This window comes from Rhamphochromis longiceps, linkage group LG2 (assembly GCF_057381845.1).
Source record: "Rhamphochromis longiceps isolate RC_006_pf linkage group LG2, R_longiceps_female_GT1.1, whole genome shotgun sequence".
Classification (NCBI taxonomy): domain Eukaryota; kingdom Metazoa; phylum Chordata; class Actinopteri; order Cichliformes; family Cichlidae; genus Rhamphochromis; species Rhamphochromis longiceps.
This window is the reverse complement of record NC_140558.1, coordinates 26073244-26083625: the sequence shown is the minus strand read 5'-3', so window position 1 is coordinate 26083625 and position 10382 is coordinate 26073244. Positions and strand designations below refer to the sequence as shown.

Here is a 10382-nt window from a genome sequence, read left to right as displayed (position 1 = left end):
ATTTATGACTACTGTAAGTATGAAACACTTGTATTTCCTGTTCCAGCTGAACAGAAGGCCTAGTGTAACTTCTACTTTGCTTTCTGTAGTCAAATTCATGTTTATTAACATTTTAAAGCATTCATTTTTACATTAGTATATTTTTTTTTATTGGTTTTATAAATTAAAATCAAATAGTCTGTATGACAGATTATTCGCAGAAAAGCTTACATAGTCTGGCTTGTAAAATAAGTTTTTATAAATAAGATTTTGTTTTTGTATAAATACAACCATTTCTCCTCCTCTTACAAAGGTCTAATGATAAGAACTCTTTTTCCTCTGTGGTTGACCATAGAAGATGGTGTAATGCAGCCATGAATTCACCAGCCATAACATCTTCCTCAGATAACACGAGAAGGTAGGCAGGGAGGGGGGAAGCACGATGCCAGGAGGGGAAATCTGAGCATCCTGAAATGCTGAGGGGTCCTGCAATGTTTTGCAGTGTAGCAAAGACGTGAGTTCCAGCAGCACAAGCATCCAGGCCAGACGGCAGCTGAGCTGCGCCCAGCGAGAAGTCCTGAATCTCCGAGTCTGCTGAGGCCAGCGTGACACCAGCGTGGCCTCGAGTCCCAGCAGACCCAACAGCAGCAGAGAGGCCAGCTGATGTGCATCAAGCAGCTGATGACAGAGCACTTTTGCGGCCTCTCTCCACCAAACCAATTTCCCGTCCTTCATAAAACTCACCTCCTCCTTCCAGCCCGCCTCCTCCATCCACTTGCCCAGGGTCGCTCCCAGCTGAATCGCCCAGTGCAGCAGCACCAGGCTATCTGAGTGAGCCAGTTGGCTCAGGAGGACAGTGGAGGGCTTGGTGGAGATGTGAGGGGAGCGCAGGAGCAACAGAGCACGCAGGCTGAATACACAGCCCAGGAGCAGGGGGAGGCCCACCCCATGGGGGAACAGCAGCACCGTCACCAGCTTCAGCAGTAAAAACCTGCGTAGCCATCCTTTGGAGGCCGGGTGCACCCCTTTTGTGACTGAACCAGGAAGGCAGAGGCAGCTTATCTCCCAGATCGACTTTAAAAGTTGATGCGACCTGCAGAGAGTGCAGCACGGGGCGGTTAGCTCAGAATGACATAAAACAGTTTAGACACTAAATAATTCTCTAAATTGTCGCTGCCTCACCACAGACTCACTGCTGACTTATCTCGTCTACATAGATTTCTTAATGCTGTTCTCTATTTTTATGAGTAGGCAGTACTACTCATGAAGGCAGAAACCCAGGCAAGCAAACAAACCACTGATAAATTTCTCAGCTTTACAGGAGTCTTAAGATGACTCATGTTAACTTCATTTAGCCTATAAGTCAAGTTACACTGAAAAATACAGCAGTAAGTTATGCTTTTAATTGGAAAATAAATATAACGTGCAAACTTTTAAAATTTCCTAAGCAAAATAGCTATATACCAGTTTATGTGTATAAAAACTCTCATGATTCACAGTATGTATGTATTCAAACCTTAGCTAAAGCTATCTGGAAAACAATACGTTTGAAACTGCTCTTATTAATTATAAAAGTTAGCTTCATTTAGATCAGGGGTGGGCAACTCCAGGCCTCGAGTGCCGGTATCCTGCAGGTTTTAGATGTGTCCTTGATCCATCACAGCTGATTCAAATGGCTAAATTACCTCCCCAACATGTCTTGAAGCTCTCCAGAGGCCTGGGAACAAACTAATTATTTGATTCAGGTGTGTTGGCCCAGGGTGAGATCTAAAACCTGCAGGAAACCAGCACTCGAGTCCTGGAGTTGCCTACCCCTGATTTAGATCATTTCCTCAGCTTTGTTAACCTTCGTCTATCGCTTCTGATATCTAAGGAACTCACCTGTGTATAGACAGGAAGTCGCGACTGAAGGTCATTGCCCTGTTTCACCTCTTGTGCGTTGATCTCTTCTTTTAAAAAAATCACATTTTAGCCCCTCATCCCAGCCCGGCTGCCGGCGTGGGCAAATGGAAAACAGTGAGTGTGAGGAGCCCCAGCTCTCTTTTCCTTATTAGTGCCGGTTGCTTCAGCTCAGTTGGCTCATTCTCACTCTGTGGTGTCATGTCTGTGAGCAAAGCTGAATCTGACTCACAAGGGCAGAGGATCTGTGCCCAAGAGTTATCTTTTCACAGCGGACATCAGCCTAACCTGTATGTTTTTCAATGTGGCACAGAGACAAAAAGGAGTTTCCTCAAAGAGCCTTTTATACAGACTAATATCAAACCAGTAACTAATACAGCTTCATATAATTTTGTCTTTATTCTTTTTAGATGTATGATTGAAGAGTTGACTAAACAGCCAGCATGTGCTGTCAACATCTCATGTATTGCTGTAGGGCAGGTAGAGACATGCACACAACAAGGATATGATCACTACAACTGCTGCCAGCTAAGAATGACTCATGACTTGACTCACTTTGACATTAGTTGTATTCAGTTCAAGTTTGTTTATACAGCACCTAGTTACAACAGCAGCCACCCAAAGTCACTTTGTTCTGCAAGCTAACAACCGCACGAAAACCCCAACAATCAGATGATTCCCTATGAATGAACTCTATGCAGCAGTGGGAGGGGAAAACTCTTGTAAGAGGAAGAAACTTCTGGCAGAACCAGCTATGGGTTGGGGGCGATGGGAAAGACTGGACATGTAGCAGTGGGGAGAAAAAAGAGGTGACTGGAGAAGAAACCAGCGGATCACACAAAGTCCGGGAGTCTGAGCCTATAGCGGCGTAACTAAGGGACGGTTCAGGGTCACCACATCCGACACAAAGACTAATCTTAAAAGTAGAGAGGGTGTCTAACTGGCCCAAATGGACACAAACGGTCTAATGGCTGAAGGCTGTTAGGACGTTTTTGTATGAGGAGAAAGCTTTTAAATTAAACTCTGTGATTAAGAGGAGGTAATGAAGAGAAGCTAGTACAGGAGAAAAATGCTCTATCTTTCTGCTCTGTTGCAGTACTGTCACTGCAGCTTTTTGGATTAACTGCACAGCCTGATAATAATGAATTACAGTAGCCCAGCCTAGAAGTAATGAATGCACAGACTAAGACGGGATGTTTCTGCGATATTGGGCAGATGAATGAAAGGCTGTCCTAGATATTTGTTAATGTGTGGATTGAAGGGCATATGCTGTTTAAAAACAACTCTTGGGTTCCCCACAGTGTTACTGGAGACCAAGGTACTGCCATCCAGAGTAAGACATGCCTAGTTTAACTAGATGATTTGTGCCCCCTGGCTTCACAGATAAATAAAGCTTGGTATCATTTGCAAAGCAGTAAAATTATATACTGTGTTTTCTAATAATACTGCCAGGGGAAACACGTATAACGTAAATAGCGTTGCTCCCAGCAAAGAACCCTGAAGTCCACGATTAACTTTTGCATGTGAAGAAAAGCCATTTACATCCAAAAATCTGAGTTTATCAGATGTGATTGAAACCACTGCTGCACATTTCCTTTAATACCAATCCTATTATTGGAAATATTAAAGATAATAAAGGAAAATGCCAATTTTATTTAACCTCCTAGGACCTGGTGTACACATATGTGGACATCACATTCTGGGTTGTCTAGACCAGCGGTCCCCACGGACCGATTTATGTCTGACAATATTTTCACGGACCGGCTTTAAGGTGTTGTGGATAAATACAACAAAATAAAACCAGTAACGGTACAAAAACAGAAAATTTATTCATAGCACACAGGAAAAGATCCAGGGAAACCGAGTTAACGATAAAAAAATAACGATAAAAACTGATAAAAACCCTGAAAACCATAAATTTCACACCCGAGCCTCAACTCTCGCAGCCCAGTACCAAACAACTCCCTGGGATTGGGGACCGCTGGTCTAGACCACAATACTTAATTTTGCTCTATAAGGGCCTAATATCTCTTACGAGAACATTACACTGCCACTGGTCTATCGAAATTTAAAACGAATGTTCTCATATGTGGATATCAGACCCTTATAGAGAAAAATCAGGTAAAAAGATAATTCTTTGATTTTACATTCATCAGCTCAAGTAGCAAAGCGAAGTTAAAAATGCATGCCATGAAAGAGTTCAGGTCTTAGGAGGTTAAGGTAACAAACTGTATCAAATGATGCACTGAAGTCTCCCAGGACAAGCACAAAGATGAGCCCATGGTCAGAGGCCATGAGAAGGTCATTAGTAACGTTCACTACTGCTGTTTCTGTGCTCTGAATCCGGACTGAAATTTCCTCAAGTAGATAAGTCCTTTGCAAAGTTAGATTAGTTAGTTGTTTCACAGCTACTCTTTGAAGACGTTTTCAATAAGAGAAAGGTTGGAAAAGCTCAATGATTAGATGAGACATTAGATAAGGCTTGGCACGTGGTGCCTAGGGACAGCATGTTGCTGCTCTGGATGAAGTAGTTATTGGAGAGAGTTTGCAGAGGCTGATGGGAAGGCAACTGTCTAGATAAACATCAGTAAACAATAAGGTAGCTATAATTAATGAGGTACTTGTCTGAAGGTCGTAAATATTTTTTCCTCAAATGCTTACAATGTTGTTATTATGAAAAACAAAACAAAACATAAAGTTTGATGGAATTCTTGGGTAAAAGAGCTCCAAGGCGAATAGGTTTACTGCAGAAAAGGAACCTCGTGTTGTTCCTCTTTCTTTTATCAGTGAGAAACAGTAAGAAGTCTGCGATTTGTGAAGGTGTTTTTTCATACAGCAACAAATTATTTATCCAGGCTGATTGAGAATTATAGCAGCAAGGCAAACTTGTCTAATTTGTCCCTTTCTTTTCGAGAGAAGCCACGCTGTCCAGTATTGCATGAAGTGAGGCATGCGTCGCTCCTAACAGGAGCAATAATGCAATATTGCTCCTAACAGGAGCAATAATGCAATATTTGCCAAAAATGCCACAAACTTTGCATATTGGATTGCTTCATGTATTTGTTGCTGTGCTTATCGCTCATAACAGGTGCAAATTTATTCTGTCTCTAAGCTGGTAAACACTTGTCTGCTGGCTGGACTGAGAACAGCCGTTTTTACTTTTAGTCTGGTGCATTTTGCATGCAGTGTTTACACAGTGAATAAATCAGACGAGTATGTTTGTATCAGACTAGACATGACAGTTCGTTTGTGAGTTCTCATACGCATGACTTTGCCAAAACTAACAAAATTATGTTTATTAGTTTCGATGCTTATATGAAAAGAGAACGGATTTATGGTAGTGGCAAGAGGTGGAGGGATGAGATTCTAAACTAGCCTGTTATAAAGAAAGTAATGTTTCAGAAAATAATGAAACAATAACAAGGAACAAAAAGGAACGAATACTTGCAAGTAATATTACAGTGGCTCTAACATGATTTATCCAGGAAAACATTGGGTGTTAAGATTTAAACACAAGATTTAAGATTTAAAAATATTTTTTCCCATCACTTCCTCTGTCAGCTTCATTGTCCAGGATGCAAAACATATTCAGTTCAATTCAATTTTATTTATTACAGCGCCAAATCACAACAACAGTCGCCTCAAGGCGCTTTATATTTTAAGGCAGACCCTACAATAATACATTCAGAGAAAAAAACCAACAATCATATGACCCCCTATGAGCAAGCACTTTGGCGACAGTGGGAAGGAAAAACTCCCTTTTAACAGGAAGAAACCTCCGGCAGAACCTGGCTCAGGGAGGGGCGGGGCCATCTGCTGTGACCGGTTGGGGTGAGAGAAGAAGGACAGGATAAAGACATGCTGTGGAAGAGAGAGAGAGATTAACAAGTGTGATTCAATGCAGAGAGGTCTATTAACACATGTTGAGTGAGAAAGGTGACTGAAAAGGAAATACTCAATGCATCATGGGCATCCCCCAGCAGTCTACACCTATAGCAGCATAACTAAGGGAGGATTCAGGGTCACCTAAACAAATATAGAAAACATTTTACAATACATGCTGAGGCTAAGCATCGAAAATGATTGTCATTGTGACATATCAGCATGTCATCACACTGCCAGCTCATGAACCGTCTATCTATCATCAGCAAGGAATCCGATCTTTAAGTGATGACATATGAACCCTGCTTCGGGGTCAAAACTACTCTGCGTTTATTAAGGCTGTTGTGTGTTTAACATGTTTTAATGCTTTTTATCTTGTTCTATTTAATCTGAACAAGCCTCTAAAAAAGTCAGTGATCACTGTCGGCCTCGCTCAATTTTATTACCACTGTTTATTTTAAAGCTTCGTTTTTAAAACCTTATTGTTACTCCCCTCGAGTCGTAATAAAGCTCAACTTGTTCTTTGCGTTTTAACTGACATTTATTTCGGACAGGAGGATTCTTCGACATGCTTTAACATGTAATGATGTCCAACCACAGCCGATACAATGCCGTCAGAACTAAAAAGAAATACAAACTTAAATGAATATTCTTAATAAAGCCCTTAAGCATTCTATATAACAAAACATTCCAACAAAACAATCAATAAAATACACATTACACCTCACACTGCGGTAATTGCACTCAAATATCACGCAACACTAGCGTATTTACATACAACGATAATAAACAAAAGAAAACATTTACCTCATTGGCCTCACTCAAAGGGAATAAAACTTTAATCCTTATGTCGTGGGGAGGTCCAAAAAAGGCACTCTTTTATTTATCTTACTGTAGACGTGCAAACCTTGTGGCTCATCTCTCAATTAGCTTGCTGAGTGTGACAGCCAAAAAAATACCCTCTTAGCAATAACAGACGGAACTATAGAAACGGTTCCTATCTAATTGCACAATTAGCACAAATAACACATTTAAACATATAAATCTAAAGAACAAAACATGAATTACTATTTATTTATTTATTTATTATTTCTTAATATTTCAACTACTAATTGTTTCAGTCTTACATATCTAATAAAATGAACTTAAATGCGAGAGTTGCCTATGACGGCAGCTCACTTATGATGTAACTACAGCCCAGCTCACGCAGCATTAATGACTAACCTCGTATTGTGGATGGATTATCTCAGTTATTCTCCTGACTGAAGTTTGGTCTGTTTACAGCATCCTGCCATGCGACTGTATTTGTCCCTAACCATCGGGAACCCTCACATTAACTTTTATTGAGTGGAAAAAGTTAGCGTTCCTCCTCCAGCTTCACTGTGTTTATGTTATGCTAACTTAGCTGTGTATCTAGCAATCATGTAGCACATCATTATATACCAGCTAGCCCAACTTGAGTAACCCTACAAACATCACTGCTGTTTAGTTTTCTGTCTTCATTTATGTTGGAAGTGATAGCAGAGCTGCACGTCTTAATTTGTCTCAGAAATCTCTCAGTCAGAATATGCTATATTATATTTAGATGGAAACTAGCGAGCTAACTTCCTGCTAACTTCTAACTCTGTTAAATTTAATAAATTCTGTTTTCATGGATGCCTGGATGTTAAACTTAATTGTTACACCTGGTAGAGCAGCAACGCTGATCATTTTATTAAAAATGACAGACTTTAGATAGTTTTCAACTCTCAGTAATGCCGCAGTGATCGTTTGACTTTGGGACCTGTTTGGGCCCAGACAAAGCTAATGACTTCAGACAAAATAGGTTATAAACAGTTCACCAAATGAATACCCTCTGTTCCACATCAAAACCGTTATATATAATCTCAAATGAATAAGGATCCTTCATCTGTCAGTCTGTCTATTTTTGAGAAATGTTCTTCTAATGCACCTCTAGTTGGTGACTCTTTGGCCCAAGCTGGAAATGGTTAGGATAACCAGTGTGTGTGGGGTGGTGGTGGTATTGGGGGTGCCCACGTACACTGAGCCACATTTCTTTCTTGTAATTTCTTTAAGCAGCCTCCAGGAATAGTTCACTCTTAAAAAAAAGTTTTCAAACAGCTATTTGAAAGGGTCTAAAATGATCTTCAGACTGGGTCTTGCTACAAAAAATGTTTCCAGTTAATTTAACTGTCTCTGTTTTCCTGTGACAAATGACATCAGTCACTCACATATGCTGTATGATGAGTGGCTGTTGAGAAAGTCTGAAACCCACAGTCTGCATGTTCTGCACAGTCACATTTTGAGCAATCGCACACACACGTCCTTCTAGCTGTCTTCATTTCAAAATGAACTTTACAGTGGCCCTGAGAGGCCAAACGGACTGCAACTTCAGAAAACACTTGCAAAAAAAAAAAATGCTGCAAAAAGAAAAATGCTGCAAAAAGAAAAACACTTGCAAAAAGAAAAACGCTGCAAAAAGAAAAACGCCTGCAAAAAGAAAAACGCCTGCAAAAAGAAAAACACCTGCAAAAAGAAAAATGCTGCAAAAAGAAAAACGCCTGCAAAAAGAAAAACGCAGCAAAAAAAAAATGCTGCAAAAAGAAAAACACCTGCAAAAAGAAAAACGCCTGCTAAAAGAAAAACACCTGCAAAAAGAAAAACACCTGCAAAAAGAAAAACACCTGCAAAAAGAAAAACGCTGCAAAAAGAAAAATGCCTGCAAAAAGAAAAACACCTGCAAAAAGAAAAATGCAGCAAAAAGAAAAATGCTGCAAAAAGACATCCAGGCATCCATGAAAACGGAATTTAAATTCAAATTCAAATTCAAATTTTATTTGTCACGTACACAGTCATACACAGTACGATATGTAGTGAAATGCTTGGACAACTGCTCGTGACCTAAAGAAAACAAAAAAGGAAAAGGCTATGAATAAGATAGGAAATAAATATGAAAAATTAAAAAGGGTAAATTTAACTAGGAAGGAATAAAATATAAATTAAGGTTAAAAATGAAATAACTGTACAACACAAATTAGAATGAAGGGTAAATTTAACTGGGAAAGAATAAGATAAAATATATAAATTAAAGTTGAAAATAAAATAACTGTACAACAAAATACACAATATAGAACTATATAAGAATGTATGAAGAAATCTAAATATAAATAAATATATACACAATAACAGCAGCTGTACAAGTATTAACCGGAAATGAAGAATATAGTGACCAGTGTTGTGCAAAACCAAAGTCCAGAAAGTCCAGTGTGTGTGTAAGAACTGTATGTGTGGGTCAGTACTGTGTGGTGGTGTGATTGAGAGACCGTATCGCCTGTGGGAAGAAGCTCCTCCTCAGTCTCTCTGTGTTGGTCTTCAGGGAGCGGAATCGCTTTATGACATTTATGACATTTAACGGAGTTAGAAGTTAGCAGGGAGTTAGCTCGGTAGCTTCTATCTAAATACAATATAGCATGTCCTGACTGCGGGGTTTTGGAAACAAATTAAAACGTACAGCTTTCTTATCACTTCCAGCATAAATGAAGACAGAAAACTAAACAGCAGTGACGTTTGTAGGGTTACTGAAGTTGGGCTAGCTGGTATATAATGATGTGCTACGTGACCACTAGCGACACAGCTATGTTAGCATAATATAAACAAGCTAACTTTTTTTCCACTCGATAAAAGTTAACGTGAGTTTTCTCGGTGGTCAGAAACAAATGTAATCGCATGGCAGGATGCTGTAAAAGGACCAAACTTCAGCCAGGAGAACAACTGAGATAATCCATCCACAATACGAGGTTAGTCATTCATATACTGCTGCATGGGCTGGGCTGTAGTTACATCCTAAGGTTTTAAAAACTGAGCTTAAATAAATGATTAGCGGTAATAAAAGCCGAGGGAGGTCAACAGGGATCACTGACTGTTTTAGGAGCTTTTTGAGATCAAATAGAAGAAAATACATAACATTAAACATGTTAACAACACAAAAGCCATATTAAACACAGACTACTTTAGACCCGGAAGTAGGATTCGTCACGTCATCACTGAACAACCGGATTCAGGGTCTGCAGCCTTAAAGTACGCAGCCTTAACGGTCCTCAAGGGCCGCGTACTCAAAGACAGCTGAGGCCGGAAGTGCGAGGCTTGTAGGCTTGTGAAATGGGACGGTCTAGCCTCCGTCACGCTGCCCAGGTTGCCTAGCAACCATGATACTAACAGCTGGAAACGTTTCATACAGCTTTGTTTGACAGAAATGAAGGAGAACATATTTTGTACATTTGTTTCTATATGAGCTTTGTGTGATTTGATAAGTATCTGAGGCTGAGACCACAGGGCTGTAAAACATGATTGTTGGGCTTCATTTCTGTATTGAACAGTCATTTAAGATTAACTAGTAAATAACAATTAGCTAATGTTGTTCATGAGACTAAAGTCATCTCACTTTGGTAATGTAAATATAATATGGCCAATATTATAGTTATTATATTAATCATTATTAGTTATTACAGCAGTGAGTTTGAACTCCGTGTCAAATACTGAGCTTCAGTAAAGATTCAAGTTGCATTTATTTATATTTCCTATCACCTTAAATCTTTACTCAAAGACAAGTATCTTTGACAGTA

General features: G+C 39.6%; 1 protein-coding gene across 1 annotated transcript; it reads right to left on the bottom strand.

Annotated features, from left to right (window-relative positions):
* Positions 1-246: 246 nt before the first annotated feature.
* LOC146677294 (uncharacterized) lies at positions 247-1895 on the bottom strand. The gene is made up of 2 exons (XM_085381611.1): positions 1861-1895; positions 247-1072 (listed from the first exon to the last, which is right to left on the bottom strand). Exons 1-2 carry the CDS (start codon positions 1893-1895, stop codon positions 295-297), a joined length of 813 nt encoding a protein of 270 aa, XP_085237737.1. The 3' UTR covers positions 247-294.
* Between the last annotated feature and the right edge of the window lie 8487 nt (positions 1896-10382).

What these genes read in the sequence shown, in the direction of transcription:
- LOC146677294 (XM_085381611.1), bottom strand. Translation starts at nt 1,895, where the DNA reads ATGACCTTCAGTCGCGACTTCCTGTCTATACACAG. An exon ending in GACTTCCTGTCTATACACAG is followed by an intron (nt 1,073 to 1,860) that starts GTGAGTTCCTTA and finishes CACTCTCTGCAG; the next exon opens with GTCGCATCAACTTTTAAAGT.